This window comes from Lygodium microphyllum, chromosome 24 (genome assembly GCF_053477565.2).
Source record: "Lygodium microphyllum isolate KBCC chromosome 24, Lygodium_microphyllum_v1.1.10, whole genome shotgun sequence".
Classification (NCBI taxonomy): Eukaryota; Viridiplantae; Streptophyta; class Polypodiopsida; order Schizaeales; family Lygodiaceae; genus Lygodium; species Lygodium microphyllum.
Window position 1 is genome coordinate 120,792,211 of NC_141158.1, and position 17,232 is coordinate 120,809,442.

Consider the following 17,232-nt stretch of genomic DNA (forward strand, 5'->3'; position numbering starts at 1 on the left):
GCTATTGGACTCAAGGAATAGTTAAGGCAACTACTTGAATAAGGATTCATCCACTCAAGTAATTGCCTTAGAGAGCACCTATTCTTTTCTAGAAAAATAGGGATGGTCTCCTCAACCTTTGTATCAACTTTAGATGGTTAAATCACATGAGTGTCACAAACAAGTATCCTATTCCCAATTGATGAACTCCTAGTCCAACTACATGGGGCCAAAGTCTTGTCCAATATAGACCTAAGATCAAGATACTATCAAATCAAGAGCAAGAAGTAAGTTACTACAAAGATGTCATTTTAACACTCATTATGGTTGCTAAGAGTTCTTCATCATACTATTTGGATTCATCAACACCCTAGTAATATTTAATCAAGTAATGCATGACATATTCTAACCTTATCTTGATAGCTTCGTGCTAGTATTCTTTGATAATGTGCTAGTGAGCTCTAAATCCCTCATACAAAAAAGACACATTGTTTTTAAAAAGACACACAAATGCCTCCTTCATTTTCTTATATTTTACCACATATAAACATTACAAACCCCAAAAAAAAACACATAAAACAAAAAATATATCTATATGTACACATCTAAACATAACTAACTCAAATACTCAACCCCAACCTAATTTATTACAAAAACTACATGCCACACACATACCATCATATACAACAACGCTTTATCTTAAATCCATTATTTAGAAAAAAAACACACAAAAAACATAAAGTCTAACAAAGACAACAACAAATAAATGCATATACATAATACAAACTAAAACAAACACACAAAACACAACACAAAAAATAACAACCATAAAATCTAAATAAAACTAAACACAATTCTCCATTGCATATTAAGTTTTTTTTGGTATGGTTTCAAGAAAAGGGACGACTCCATGTGAGTTGTCCTTCTGTTCACGATTTGAGATTCACAGTGGTTGGGTTTTTTGCCATTGTCACTTGCCATTCTATGTGTGCACCCTTGGACACAACTAGGCTAATTTTCATCTTCATCATTTTTTTTCAACCATCACGATTAATTTTTACAATAAACTCACTAATCATGATTTTCATGCATATTTTCCCTCAATATACATTGATTAAATAAAATGACCCCATTGTTTACAATCACACATGCTTTGTGCACTAAATATACCATTTAAATTCTGAATAGAATGAACCAGTGGTTGTGCATGTGTGGCAAAAAGTGCTCCACAAATGTTAGCTTGTAACAAATGAACTTGCATTTAGAGATCATTTAAGTCAGCTTAGTAGTTTGAGAAACACTAATGCACTATGGATATTTAGTAAATAATTAAAGGGTTAAAAAATCAAAATTTTTTGTAAGGTTAACAACATAATAAATTTTCACACATTGTTATTTTTTTGAAAAATCAATTTGTCATTAAACCTTAATCAATGAATGCACAATCATCATATAATTCATTATTGCATCATGGAAATTTGTAGGTTACATTGTCATCATGTCATTCATTATTGCACAATCATCTAATTAATGGTGTGTTGTATCGTGGTCATGATTCTATGATGAGGGGCTAGGATGCAGCTTATTATCTTTTTGACTACTTGATTATGGCATTCTGGGTGCTTAATTGTATGCATATCACCAGACTATCAGTTGATGAGTGTGTAGGTCATGTTAAAATTTCATAGGATGCAGATTACTTAGGGATTATCTATCAGTGACATGCCCATTGTGTCTATACTAGCGATCTTCTATTTTGTAGGCATCCCTCTCTGGGTTTGGGGTGTGTGTGTGTGTGTGTGGTATAATTTAAATGGCTCCCCAACCTGTCCAATGTGTTCCCTTGGTGTTCAAGGACTATTCCTTTCTTTTATATTCGAATCATATCTGTAAGGTCAGCTTGTATGATTTCATGGCCAAGCCATTACCACTCATGCTTGAAGATCCACCATTGTGTGATGCATTCTTATATTCTCATAACAAATATGCATGCCCTATTTGTGACACTACTATCACACTAACCTCTAAAGGTCTAGGGAAAGCTTTATCTCTTCCCTATTATGGCAACACTTTTCTAGTTGCTTGTTAGCTCCTACCTAATGAAGACATCTTGAAGATGTTCTAGAAATAAACTCATGAGACCTTGGCCCTAATTGAGTCATTACTACCTTAGGCATATTCGTCGCTATGCTTTTTGATCCCTTTTGGAAGCAATTTTGCATGTTTCTCTAGGATAAATTCATGTTAGCCAAGACTTCTATGAATTGATTCTCCAAGGAGTAGAATTGCTTTCCATTTGGTGCTGAAGGCCATTGTCATTGATTGAAGCACTTAACTTTGTGCTAAAATGGATGGGTGTTTCCTTAATGTGACTAGGGATAATGTCACGAATGTCACTTAATGTTCCTATTTGTATGCAGCATGTGTCCAATACTTGTATTCAATCTTCCATGAAGCTATGCAACAATCTAAGGATGAGCTCCATAAAGCCACGACCAAGTTAAGCTTCACTAAAGAAACCTTGGCTAATGTCTTCAAACAAATAAAGTAGTTTGCCAAGTTGTTGGAAGCCTATAAGGTTGATGTAACATCTCTACAAGCAAAAATTATTGATTGTGACTCAATTGACCATTGTTACGGATGAGAGCGATCGCCCAACTCATGAGGTTCAAAGACTCAAAGCTTTATTATTTAGATAGATGAGTTATAGTCCACCAACTCCCCTATGGATGATTAGGCCAAGAAGATCAAGGAGTTACAAGATAAATTGGCACAAACCCATTCCATTCCCCCAAGTCCTAATGTTTTAGTAGTTTCATCTCTTTCTACTACTATGGACTTGGTGGCCCTTGAGTGTAGTGCTTCCTTATGTCCCCTCTTTCACGTGAACGTCGAAATATTACAATCTAGAATGGAACTTTTGTGGATCATTTTTGAGTAGTATGTGGAGTATGCCCCTTCAAATAATTCTTTTAGGATTCAATATATCAGTAAAAACAGAAGTTGGGCCTTTACATGAAATTTACAATGGATATATCTCTTCATGAGGATGGATGGCCTGTTGAATGCAATGGCCTTAATCATGTGATTATCAAGTCACATGTTAATAATGTTTTGATGTCTAACTTCCATGATGGGGAAAATCATAATGGAGTGGTTTATGAGAGTGTATCTTGCCATGTTGAAATTGTAAATGGGGATAATGAGCTAGTTGAACAACATGTTGGTATAGATTTGACTATGATGCATGTTGATCATGTTGTGCCTAATATTTTAACATCAACAGATGGTTGTGAGGTTGGGAATTACCACAATGTGGAAAATTATATAGTTAATGAGTCATATGTTAATAATATCGCTATTTTTTATCCCCAAAATGGTGGATTGTGATCCATTTTACATGCTTTGCCTGCAACGGATGTTCATCCATCAACAATGATATTGCTATTTTGAGAGCCAGATGCGCATTCCATAGGGAGTCTTTCTGAAATATGTGAGAGGTGTTTAGCTAAGTTGTGGAGATGCGAGACTGGAGTGCAAGAGTTGACTTTGTTTGGAAGGCACTGTTGTCGAAATGGAAAAGTAATGTTGCCACCGTTGCAAAGTCCACCATAGCCATTGTATGATTTGTTGCATGGTATGCACCCTTAGAGTAGGGTATGTAAAAATAACATACGAGCATACAATAGTGCTCTTGCGTTTGTATCACTCGGAGCTAATGTTGATGAGCTGCTTGTTGTCGGGAATGATTACACCTTTAGAGTGCATGGCTTTGTTTATCACCATATAGATACTTTGCTTCCTGATGTGCAACATTAAGAAAGACCAAGATTTGCACAACTCTATGTTTATGACACCGAGCACGAGTTGTTTAATTGATTGGGGGTTATGCATGATTTATTACCAAATTTGCTAAGGGAGCTTCAGTGTATGATGCATCGACACAACATATATGCACAAGCTTTTAGGGTTGTGGGTTTGCAACTTCAAAATAACCCTATGCAATAACTAAGAATGAGTATTTTTGGTGTTCAAAGAGCTAGCAAACAATACTCTGCTCCTGAAGCAACTAAGGTTACAGCTATCATGCTGGGGCATGGTGACTAGGATACTCTTGATCATCGGGGTATTCGTGTTTACACTCGGGGTGGTTGATGTGTTGCTATTTCAAACTTGGATAGAGCATATATGCCAATGCTATATGCTCTTCTTTTTTCTATGGGAGATGATGGTTGGCATGTAAAAGTTCCCTACAGTAATGTGAGTGTTCCTGTTAACATATATGAGTTGTCTAATAAAAATTGTGTTACCCAAATGCAAATTTATCCATTCCGTCTTTAGGTGTGCGAAGATACTGAGGCGTGTATATTGTGCGGTGGTCGACTATTGCAACTATTTATTGTTGATGCTTATTGTAGTACAGAGCAGTGCATGTTAACTTGGTGCCAGCAGAATCAGTCATTGTTGCAATCGGAGGCCTACAAAGGCATGGCAGACATGGTGGGGACAAACGATAATGAGCCAATGCAGGATGGCTATAGTGCGATGCAAGGGAAACCTGACCTTTTTATAACAATGACATGCAATCCAAAGTGGTTGGAGATAACTAATGCTTCTGCTTGGCCAAAGTACTTATGACCGTCTGGATTAGATTACTTGTATGTTTCATAAAAAACATGCTGATTTAATGTACACATTGTTGCGAAAGGACCTCTTTGGAAAGGTTGTGGGCTATGTTACTATAATTGAATTCCAAAGGAGGAGGCCACCACATTCTTATAGTTTGCTAATTTTAGAGTGGTCTTTTAAACCTTTTGAAGTATGCCACTACGATAGACTGGTCTGTGCTGAGTTGCCAAATAGAGTTAGGTTTTCAACCTTATTTGAGACAATTTCAAATTGCAACATTCATGGCCCTTGTGGAGGATTGAACCCCAAGAGTCCTTGTGTGGATAAGGGTAGATGTACTAAAGACTACCTACGAAAATTAGTGGGCATGACAATAGTTGATAGTTTTGGCTATCCCATCTTTCAAAGATGCGATGATGAAAACTCTGTGATCATAAATGGTAATGTTATTGATAATCAATGGATTGTTCCATATAATCATTTCTTGAGTAAGAAATACAATGCATACATAAATGTGGAGGTGTGCTCAACAGTACTGGCTATTAAGTATTTGTATAAGTATGTGTATAAGGGGCATAATCGTGCAATCGTCAAATTTTCTATTAATGTTCACGAGGTGGATGGGATTCAAAGTTATTTGAATGCACGACATGTTTCTGCTTTTGAGGCATGTTGGCGAATCTATGATTATGCATTGCACGATGAAAAGCTTGGTATACAACGTTTGCACGTGCACTTACCTAGTGAGAATTATGTGGTGTTTCAAGATATAGATAGTATACCAGATATTGTGTAGAATGAAGAACTCCAAAAAACTACTCTTATTGAATGGTTTGTGTGCAATGCATTCATCCAAAGGTTAGGACTATCCGCTATTAGGACTTTCTGGTGTACTGGATGTGGAATGCATGACATAAAATGTGGACTAGGAGGAGGCATGGGAATACATGTGGTCAGATGTATTTTGTGGCGCCTACATGTGCTTAGCTCTACTGTTTGTGGATGCTTTTACTAGAGTGTCAGGGATGTACTTCTTTTGAAGGTCTGCGTACTTTTGATAATGTGATCTATGATACTTTTGGGGATGGTTGCATTGCAAGGGGTATGTTGGAGAGTGATGATGAGTATGTTGTGTGCTTGGAAGAATCTACCTTTGTGTAAACCAATGCTCAACTTTGTACTTTCTTTATTGTAATTTTGGTCTTTTGTGAGCCAGCTCGGCCTGGCCATCTATGGGAAAGATTTTTGGGTACCAATGGTAGAGGATATCATATATAGATTGCAACTACAACACATGCATGCCTCTCTTGGTGTTCTACAACATGAGGCATCTAACATGGCTTTGTTACATCTGCAAGACCTTTTGCACCATGTAGGGCAAAGACTCTCTGATTTTGACGGGTTTCCTGAACCTCATCAACGAATCTCGCAACTGCATGCTAACCCCCTTTTGCAAGATGAATATGCATATAATACATCGGAACAACATAGAGTTTCTGAATCCATGGAGGGAATGTTGAATGAGGGACAAAGAATTACATTTAGTGCAGTTATGGATGCTGTTGACGCAAATACTGGGGATATATTCTTTTTGGATGGTCTTGGTGGGTTTGGGAAGGCTTTCATGTATAAATGTTTACTTGCAAAGGTACGAATTGGTGGGCGTATAGCATTGGCAACAACATCATGTGGCATTGCTGCCCTGCTTCTACTAAGTGGACGTACAACTCACTCACAGTTTAAAATCCCAGTAGAATTAAATAATCGATCCACCTGTAACATTCCTGTTCAAAGTGACCTTGCTCAGTTGTTGAGACAGTTAAGCTTATTTTGTGGGATGAGGCTCCTATGACCCATTGATATGCCTTTGAAGCAGTTGATAGAACTCTAAGAGATGTTGTGAGTTGTGATAAGCCATTTGGTAGAAATGTTGTTTTTTTAAAGGGGATTTAGGCATATCTTGCCAGTTGTGGTAAAGGGAACACGTGAGGATGTTGTTAATGCTACATTGTGTTACTCTAATTTGTGGCATTACATAAGGGTGCTAAGGCTATTTGGGAATATGTGTGTCAACAACTGGTAGTGGTGGACAATGGGTTCATCTATTGGATTCAGGGAATAGGGGATGGAGTGGATATTATCGAGAATTGTGATAAGTTGTGTGTTCCACCTAGCATGGTGTTGAAAGGGCAGTCTATTGAAACTTTGATTGGTAGTGTTTATAGTGACGTGTCCATGTGGGGCTATCCTTGCCTCATAGAATATAAAGGTGACTACTTTGAATGGTCATGCATCGCAACTGATGCCAGAGAAATTTAGACATTATTATAGTGCAAATTCGATTGGAGAGACAAATGACTCATTTTTGTACTCTATTGAATATTTAAATACATTGGACCTTGGAGGTGAATTTCCTCCTCATTTATTGTTGCTGAAAATAAATACACCTATTATTCTTATTAGAAACCTAAACCCAAGAAGGGGTATGTGTAATGGTACGCGGTTGATATGTAGGGCTTTGAATGGGAAATTGATAGATGCTGAGATAATAATAGGGGAAAATGTGAGCGAGCGAGTTTTTATTCCTTAGATTACTTTTATTTTCAATGCTATAGAATTACCATTTACTATGAAACGGAGGTAGTTTCCTATCCGGTTGGCATTTGCTATGACAATCAACAAGTCACTGGGACAGACTCTATTCATTTTTGGGCTTTATCTAAAGGTACTAGTATTTACCCATGGTCAGCTGTATGTTGCATTTTCAAGGGTAAAAATTTCACATGGTGTGAAAGTCCTATTGGGTAAAAAGGATGGAGATATAACCACAAACATTGTATACAAGGATGTATTTCGAAAGGTGTACTAATCTACATTGCTTTCTTTGAGGAGGTGTAGTTATTGATGACCATGTAGGGGCACTGGTTTTGCATATATGTGAATTGCTCTTTGTGTTGTATTTGGTTAGCATATACTCTCTTGGAAGTAAATTGTTTTTCATATTTCACTATTTATTTGACTTTTGCAGATGCCTACCCTAGAGTGGCACTATTACCTAGCTTTTGACTATCAAAAGAAGCCACGATAATGCACATTGCGTGTAGTAACGAGTGATGATATCATAAGAAAGACGCTTGCAAGAGTCATCAAACATTTATATGATGATGTTAATATTGACATCAAGCTCCCAGTTTTTATTGAAGTTGTACATTGTGGGTACACACAATGTTTTCGGGTGCATATGTACGAGGTTGACCATAAGAAGATATTTCAATGCTCTCATACTAATAAGATATTGAGGCATTGGTTTAAGTATGGGTTCAAGGATTTGGGTTATTTTGTTATGTTGCATCAACGTTTGTCAGTACCTATTGAATGGTTCACAAATGTTCGACAAGGTATTATTATTGTTGGAATGAAATGGTCTTTGTTAGTTATTCGACATACTTACATTGTGATTTTTGTCTCAATGCAAGTGCTAGAGAGAGAGGTAAGACTATTGCATCGCCATGCGATTACCAATAGAAACTATGGGATCATTCCCTGCTTCGCCTTTGCATGTTTTGCTTGAGGATGAAGATTTTGCTAATGGTTCCTCAAAGAAGAGGAGGCTTTGGTTCTATTAGACATCATGGAGATGACGTCTTTTTTTGTTGGCATTAAACATTTGCCTGTGGTACTTGGAAACAATCGAGTACCTTATGCTCGGCCTTCGTGGCTTGCTAATGGAAGGTAGGATATCTTTTATCTTGCCATCATGTTATGATCAGTGAAAAGAGACCAAAGATATTGGAGCCTAGCTCTACTTTACCTGTGAGTGTCTTGCTTGGAGATAATAATGATTCCTCAAAAAAAGAGAGAGCTTTGTTTTGACTAGGTCTTTTATAGAATTTCATTTTGTGGTGCTTGGTCTTTGTTTCAATTATGACCCATTTTAGTATAACATTGAAGTTTGTAAGTATGGTGCATGGAAGAGATTGTTTCTATGTTTGGCATTCTGTGTTACAAATTTTATAAACTACTTGTAGTTTTAAGTTTGAAGAGAGAGAGAGAGAGAGAGAGAGAGAGATAAAATGTCTCTTAAAGAAATTCTTTTTGTGGTGCTTGGTCTTTGTTTCAATTCTGACCCATTTCAGTTTAACGTTGTTGTTTCTAAATGTCACATGAAACAAGCATGTGATTCCTTGCATTCGTGTAAAGAGGAAAGTTTATAAGTATGATGTATAGAAGAAATTGTTTTTATGTTTGACGTTGTGTATTACAAATTTTATAAATTACTTTTAGTTTTAAGTTTGATAAGAGAGAGAGAGAGAGAGAGAGAGAGAGAGAGAACATCTTGAAAATAGAGAGGGGAAAGAGGAGAAAGTAACCTAGCATTCCGCACGCGTGAAGCGCTCATGAAACACTAGTAGGAGTTCAAAAGGACTTGAACATGGTGTGAGTCGCATGCAAATAGTTCAATGAGAAATATTCTTAAAAAAATTCATTTAATCTCGCAACATGGTGGTGGGAAGTGGGAGGGTGAGGCCAAAAAATACATTTGGAAGTGAACAGGAGAGGAGGGCGAGAAGAACCTTACCTTGCATGTTCACTTGCGAGAGAAGACTTGCCTGAGGCTAAAATCAAAAGAGAGCCGTTGGAGCAAACGTTTACAAAAAATTGAGGGCTCTCTCTCTCTCTCTCTCTCTCTCTCTCTCTCTCCACAGGGAGCGGCTTCTCTTCTTCCTCTTCCGCCGCTCTCTTCTCCTCCCCCTCCTCTTCTGCTGCTTCCTCTAAAGGTCCCAGATACCTTTGAAGGTCTTCTTCCATCGGATCAATCCCCTCACCATCACCATCATCATCATCGTCACCGTCATGCAGACTCCACCTGCCTTGCCGTCCCAAAGAGCTCGCGAGAACATCCTAGTCACAGTCCGTGTGCGGCCCCTCAGCGCCCGCGAGCTTGCGCAGAAGGACGTCTCCGCCTGGGAATGCGTCGATGGCAGAACCATCGTCTCCAAGCCCCCTCCTGCCCCTCCTTTTCTAGATAGATCCCCTCACCACAATCATCCCAAATCATACACATTCGGTAAGTAACTTGCTCATCATCCATCTTTCTAACCCTTGAATTTGGATCATACAGAGACTGGTATGCCATTCCCTTAAGTGCCGTTTCTTTACCATTTATCATGTTGTTCTCTGTGTTCGAACATCTTTGGCAGATCATGTGTTTGGTCCAGACTCTGTCACCGAGAGAGTTTATGAGGAAGGCGCCAAGGATGTCGCCTTGTCTGTGCTTTCTGGACTCAATGGTAAGGGTACTAGCTAGACTTGGATCTGCAGTTTCTAAAATCGAAGATAGTTTTGAAACGTCTCTGATTCCGATAACCATGTTTGATTCAATCGAAGGGAGATAAATACACGAGCTGATCATTTGTACTCTGCTTCTTATATAGCCACGATCTTTGCTTATGGACAAACCAGCAGTGGAAAGACGTTCACTATGCGGGGGATCACTGACAAAGCAGTTAATGATTTATATGCATACATGCAAAAGGTACCTGGACAATGTGTTTACAGCTCTGATTGTAAGGTGTGGCCTTCTGCGCATGGTTGTGATGAAAAAAGAATTTTACCTGTGATTCAGCACAATGAAAGTGACTTCATCATAAGGGTTTCTGCCCTGGAGATCTATAATGAGGTTGTCAAAGATTTGCTCAACTCTGACAGTGGTCCTTTGCGCCTTTTGGATGATCCGGAGGTAACTACAATCAAAATCAAGCCTGTTCTATCCATTACAGGTTGGTCTCTGACATGATTGAATGATGCTTCCATCAAATGCTGACAGAAAGGAACCATTGTGGAAAGACTGGCCGAAGAAGTAGTTAAGGACAGCAACAACCTTCGAAAAATCCTATCAATTGTGGAAGGTATGTAGCGAGTTCTGAGAAAGCTGCCATCGGATGTGAGGTTACGGCTGTCTGGATAGTGAGTGCTTAACGCGCATTTCTATGGTGCATTCAATGCAGCTCAACGGCAGGTGGGTGAGACTAGCTTGAATGATGCAAGCTCAAGGTCTCATCAGATAATAAGATTGGTGAGCTTGGATGTATAACCTCCACTTCTTTAAACAGTTACTTGCACAGAGATTGTTCAAATATTGTATGCTAATCTTCTGAATTCTGCAGACTGTTGAAAGTTTTCCAAGAAATGTTGCTGATGGAGCATTGGTGAACTCTTTGGTTGCGAGTTTGGTATGTTAGACGTGGATGTTCTTGAGAGCTATTACTGTTAAATCTTGCCACATGTAAATTTACATTGGGTTTTGGAACTTTGGTACAGAATCTTGTGGATTTGGCCGGCAGTGAGCGGGCTTCCCAAACACACTCAGAAGGTACAAGATTGAAGGAGGGCTGCCATATCAATCGAAGTTTACTTACATTGACCACCATCATAAGGAAACTGAGGTATGTGGTCCACTCATTCATAGTTCCAGCAGACGTCTGTGTGAGGCTTTCCATCACGTTTGCACTAACAGTGGACCCTCACAATACTTGTCATGTGATGCAGTGGTCAAGGGAGAAACAAAAATGGTCACCTTCCCTACCGAGATTCAAAACTTACTCGAATTTTACAGAATTCTCTAGGAGGAAATGCAAGAACTGCAATTATCTGCACAATGAGTCCTGCGCAAACTCAGTTTGAGCAGTCAAGAAACACACTTTTTTTTGCCACCCATGCTAAGGAGGTCACAAATACTGCTCAAGTTAACATGGTAATGCGCAAAGTTCATCTTATTGCATAATTTAAGCTATCGGGTAAAGTATGGAGGTCCCTTTGCACTCATTGTGCTCTGTCTAAGTCAAGGTATTTTCATCCAATCGCAGGTAGTTTCAGACAAGGCCATGGTCAAATTGCTGCAGAAGGAGGTGGCACGATTGGAAGCAGAGCTGCGGTTTTCTGATGGCCAGCCTGCTCAGTCACCAGCAAGCGAGGCTCTGTTGAATGAGAAAGAGGCTGAGATACAACAGGTCAGTATGATTCATTAATGACCATGAATTTGATGCACCCCTGCTGCATATCATATGCATATGAGAAATTTTGAAGAGGGACAGTATGATTCATTAATGACCATGAATTTGATGTACCTCTGCTGCATATCATGTGCATATGCCAAATTATGGAAGAGGGAATTTTATCTACCCCTGTTTCATATCATGCACACAGCCATTCTGAGGGTATTTCTCATATGCTGATACAGCTCCGTGCTGAGGTGAAAGAGTTGCACTACCAGCGTGATCTTGCACAATCCCGCCTTGATGAGCTACTGCAACGACTTGGAGAAGAGGAGGCGGCTAAAAACATGGTAGTTTGGAATTTCCGTGGAGTTATCAATCTGTCTCTGATCTGGCTATGCACCAACGACAAGACTGAAGTGAAAGCATGTCTGTTTTGTAGGATAAGCAAAACCCTGTGCCAGAGTTGGTTTCACTACCAACCCCAGCATGTGGAATGCATATCAGTGAATGCATGGATTTGCATGTGGGTGTCCTCCCATCCAGGGATGAACAGGAGCAGAACACTCCAAAGCAAAGGAGCCCATCCATAGCTAGGAATTCTATAGTGAGACAATCATCTACTGCTTCTCTAATGCTTGTCCAGGAGATCAGGAAGCTCGAGCAGCTGCAGGATGAGCTTGGAGAAGATGCTAACAGAGCTTTGGAGGCGCTACAGAAAGAGGTGGAGTGTCTGAGGCTGGCACAAGCTGGGATGAACCAGGACGCTGCTGCAACCATTTCCAAGCTTCAAGCAGAAATTCATGCCTTGAAAGTCAGCAAAGCAAAGGCAGCTGAAGGTGAACGGATGTCGACTGTTTTCACAAGGGGGAGCCTAAGCACCTCTCTCAGAGAGGAGATCACCAGGCTTCAAGCTATAGGTAGTGTGGACAGAACCAACACTGATAACACGATAGCCACTCTAGAGGAGCAGCTGGAAAGTGTGCAAAAATCCATTGCTAACTTGGTCTTGACTCCTCATAGTGAACGTGAGCACGATTCACCTTCTTCAATCATACCTTTTGACTTGAGGAGATGCAATAACACACCCTGTTCCCCCCGATCAAGCACACGCCGGAGCTTGGGTTTTGAGAACAATGAGAATAATCCACCTTACATTAGTGAGAGTAGATCCACATCGAATCAAAAACAAGTTCATCTTAAGAACAAAGAAGGCACTGACGCAGGTACTATCTCCTCCAAGGAAAGCACTCCCACTCATAGAAGGAACAATTCAGTGGACATAAAGAAGATGCAAAACATGTTTAAGACCGCAGCAGAAGAGAACATCAGAAGCATAAGAGCCTACGTAACAGAATTGAAGGAGAGAGTGGCAAAACTCCAATATCAGAAGCAGTTGTTGGTTTGCCAGGTACAGTGAAATATTTATGCTTCGTACAGCATGTGGGGAACTCGTTGATTACAAATTTAAATCCATGTCCTTCCTTGTTCTTAGAGGGTCTGCTATCTGTTTAGCATATAAGGCCATAGGTTGGTTTGGTGCTTTGATGACAGGTGTTCTCTCTTTATTTTCATGACCAATGAGAAAATTTTGCAGAGTAGCATTGTCATCGTTGAGAGTTTTGAGTCCTCATCTGCTGTGATGTTTGAACACAGGTACTTGAGCTTGAAGCCAATGGAGAAAACATAGAAGAAGACATTGATGATGAGGACTTTGTTCAACTTGATGAGGAGCAAGAAACTATGCCTCAATCCCCTGAAAGCTGGCAATGTACTTTCCAGAAGCAAAGGATGCAAATAGTTGAGCTTTGGGATGCATGCCAAGTCTCCATCATCCACAGGTCACAATTTTACCTGTTGTTCAAAGGAGATCCTGCAGATCAAGTTTACTTGGAAGTGGAACTTCGGCGACTAGCTTGGTTGCAGGAGCACTTCGCAGACGTGAATAGTACAGTGAGCCCAATGGGGGATGGAGGAGAAGAAACTCCTGAGTCAGTAAGTTTGGCAGCCAGGTAAGACATTCAGAAAACCGACTCTCTGAAATGCCCCCCTTATTGGTCCTGTGCATTAAGCTTAGGAGGTCCATATTTCTGGCACTTTGAGACAAGGCTACTGCTTTAATAGCTGCTCTCCATGACAGAGTTCTTTAACTCGAATTATCCACACAACTTTGGTCTGTGAAGTTGATTTCTGTGGCTGGCTGTCAGAGGGTAGTGGTCAACGTCTCTCTCATGTTGACTGATTAACTGATATGGGCAGCTAATGAACGCTCCTAGTTTACTTTGTGTCCCCTGCCTTTTCTCTATGCCGTTTATCATGTTTACCTGGAGATGATTTCAAAGAATTGAACTTATCTGCACAACTTTGTCCTGTTAAGTTGGTTTGCCTGCTTCCGTGTAAAAAGTTACAGTCAACGTTTCCAGATACTCATAATGCTTACAGTATTTGTTGGTTGACCCTGATTGGTTTGTCTATGTTGGTATGCTTATATGCAGTGCCCGAGCCTTGAGAAGGGAGCGGGAGCAGCTAGCCAGGAGGATGAGGTGCCTCACAGAGGAGGAGAGAGAAGAAGTGTACCAGAGATGGAGGGTTCCTTTGGGTGCAAAGCAAAGGAAGATTCAGGTGGCCTACAAGGTGTGGACAGACCCCCGTGATGAGACCCACATCCAAGACAGTGCTGTGCTGGTGGCGCGAATTGTGGGCTTCTGGAATCCTAACAGGGGTGCATCCAAGGAGATGTTTGAACTTGCATTTGCTCCTCCCAGCAGCAGGAAACCATGGCTCTTCCCTAACTGGAACACCATTGTCAACAACCTGAACGCCCTCAACATCTAACTCTGGTTATGGACGTATGGATGGATGTTATTTGTAATTTGCCTGGCATCACAGCTCGTGTGCTCTCATAAATCTTGTGATGACAAAACACACACACACACACAGAGATCCTTTCTTAATGCAAGTCTTCTCCATTCACACTGAGACTAATACCCGCACGTCCGTGTGCTCTCATAAAACTTGACTTCGTACACACTGACTGATTCCCATAAATCATCATCAGTGCTTATGCCAAGAGCACGAGTTCCTCTCTCCATCGGTAGCCTGTATCATATCACCGCCACACCAGGTTGTCAAATTATTTATTTCTTTTCAATTCTTTACAATAAATACACAAGGCAACACCAGCCGATTTACATAGGGTGAGGGTAATCTCTAACCTGATGAGTATTCCATCCTTAAATGTTCTTAAAGGGCCTTGAGGGAAAGCCCTAATTTGATCTTAGCTTGGCTTCGCAGTGTTGCAGAGTTGGTAGCAGAAATCCCAAAAGCAAGGGCTCTCAAGATGATACTGTTTTGGAAAGAGAATCTAGGAGAAAAATACTAATACTATTGAGAAACGAGCTACTTGAAGATACGTTTTTTGGAACTTTATGTAATTTACTTACATGGAGCAAAACCCAAATCGTGCAACTAAATGGCTTATGTAAGTCTCTAAAAATCTGTAGGTTGGTATTACGCCTACACCTAACTAACGGGGTCTTGCCATGCAGCTTTGAAGTTGGCTTGCATGAAGCAATAGAGCCGGACACGTGAGGGGTAATTGTGATGAAGTAAGACACTAAATTGCAAATGGCTAATGGAGTGCTCGCATCAAGCGATGCGGTTACGGCTACACTGTAACGTGTCCACCTGTTCCCTTCAGGACACGTCTTAGCAGTCCGTCGGAAAGGAGGTCTAAAAAGCTCCGCTCGGCACTTCCATGGAATGTTACGGGCTTTACGATCTAGGACTTTCCGCGTCTGCTACGTAGTGGAAGTATTCTGGCCGTTCCCACTTAGGACCGACCTGAATCAGGATTTCCCCTAATGGTCATTTCCTAAACGGCAACTAGCGTCGAACCCCGAGCGAACTACATTACGAAAAAACGCCAGGGCTGAAGCGGATTCATGCTGCACTTGGTTCAAGGAGAATGGGAAACGAGAGGGATGCAAGGCTCGACATCTTTGCCATAAGGCATAATCCCATTCCGTTCCCCTAAAACAGTATAAATCGGGATTATTATAATCTAGACTCTAGGACAGCACCCTTGCTATTCATTTCCTTTGAGAAGATCTCCTTGCAGTTCATTATGATTGAGAAAAGTTCTCGGCCAACCGAGACCACCCATCTGTAGGATGGACCCATGGCCACATCCACCGCACTTTCCTCAGGTTGTTTTAGTTGTCTAAATAAATACCTACCACATTTAGTTGGACATGTATCAAGCAGCTTCCTTAATTAGCATGTTAGGCACCGGTTCTTTCACGTAATCTTAGTACTTGACATAGAAAAGCAGTGTCAAACAAGTTCATTTTCAATATGTTATCATATTTATCTTTGAATACATTCATAATCTGCCCGAAGGCTATCTAGCAATCCACAGAGATTACTAATCCAAGATTCCGCTCGTAGACTAGTATGCGAACCTCGAGATCTAATCCTGAGTCACGTTGGCCTCATGTGCAGGGCCCGAAAGGCGAGGGATTTACAGCCAGAGCCCCCTGGTACCCGAGCGTCCTCCTGCTCCAAGTAGTGCTCAATGGAGAGACGTCATGCGATTGGTTCGGTCCACCTTCCCGGTGCGGCTAACAATCCCCTTGGTATATTTTCATCCTTTAATTCATTGAGCAAACAAAGCAAACAGTGCTCTCTAAATTGTTACAAGCACAATCATTTTCATTTAGCCAACTGCTCTGGGATTAATTGCGACTCGGCAAGATTCTCAAGGGTTTGTTTGTTAACCCTTATCTCCTTGAGTTAGGGCCGTACCCTATTAACCCAACTTAACCAATACCTTAAGTTGTATTAACAGTAAATATGTTGCTAAGGAGTGAATTCTTCTCTTTGAATGTATTCAGCATTCGATCCGGGATCAATTGCGACTCGACAAGATCCTCAAGGGTTTGTTTGTTACCCTTATGTCCTTGGGTTAGGGCCATACCCTATTAACCCAACTTAACCAATACCTTAAGCTCTATTAATAGTAAATATGTTGCTCCAATTATTGATTGGTCTTTTGCTTCCAAGTAAATATCTAATTCTCTTATCTTAGTCACTTTTTTCAAGAAAGGTGCTATATCAGGATGACTACTCATCCTCTTGCAAGATAAACTTGCGCAAGAATCTGCCAATCTCATTATGAGGAATTGGCCATTCTCTTGTGATCAAACTTGGGACTATTTCACCCATCGAACGACGTCTTCTAATCACGGAATCATGATTAGAAAAGAAATAGGGTTCAGGGTGTCTTCGTGTCCAATCCATTTCCGATTGCACTAGACTGACATCGTTCGGTCCTAGGGGTTCCACTCAATTCGAGTTTCATCTTTTTAACGAGTGGTCTGTAAGGCAGAAACCCTAGTTCGTTTCTTGCAAGTACGTCCAATTGTCCCTACATTCCATGAATGTGGGCATGACTTTAGGGTATGCGAGTTTTGACTTGGCAATAAGTGCGACTAGGTCAAGTCCTTAACTTGCTAGTTAGCACTTGGAGTATATTGTATCGATTTAACCATCCTAAGTGAATCCTTTGTGGTTTAGGTGTTTGGGTAATCCAGTTTACTTGTCTTACGACAAGGATGAACTATTCCTA

The 17,232-nt window shown here is 40.5% G+C and overlaps 1 protein-coding gene across 1 annotated transcript; it reads left to right on the forward strand.

Moving 5' to 3' along the window:
• Positions 1-9,307: 9,307 nt before the first annotated feature.
• On the forward strand, positions 9,308-14,785 carry LOC148015586 (kinesin-like protein NACK1). Its single transcript, XM_087665102.1, has 14 exons — positions 9,308-9,676; positions 9,810-9,899; positions 10,044-10,144; positions 10,235-10,348; positions 10,436-10,517; positions 10,617-10,684; positions 10,776-10,841; positions 10,930-11,054; positions 11,158-11,362; positions 11,475-11,618; positions 11,849-11,953; positions 12,046-13,014; positions 13,260-13,615; positions 14,099-14,785. The coding sequence occupies exons 1-14, from the start codon at positions 9,463-9,465 to the stop codon at positions 14,436-14,438; spliced, it is 2,979 nt and encodes a 992-aa protein (XP_087521228.1). The 5' UTR covers positions 9,308-9,462; the 3' UTR covers positions 14,439-14,785.
• Positions 14,786-17,232: the final 2,447 nt, after the last annotated feature.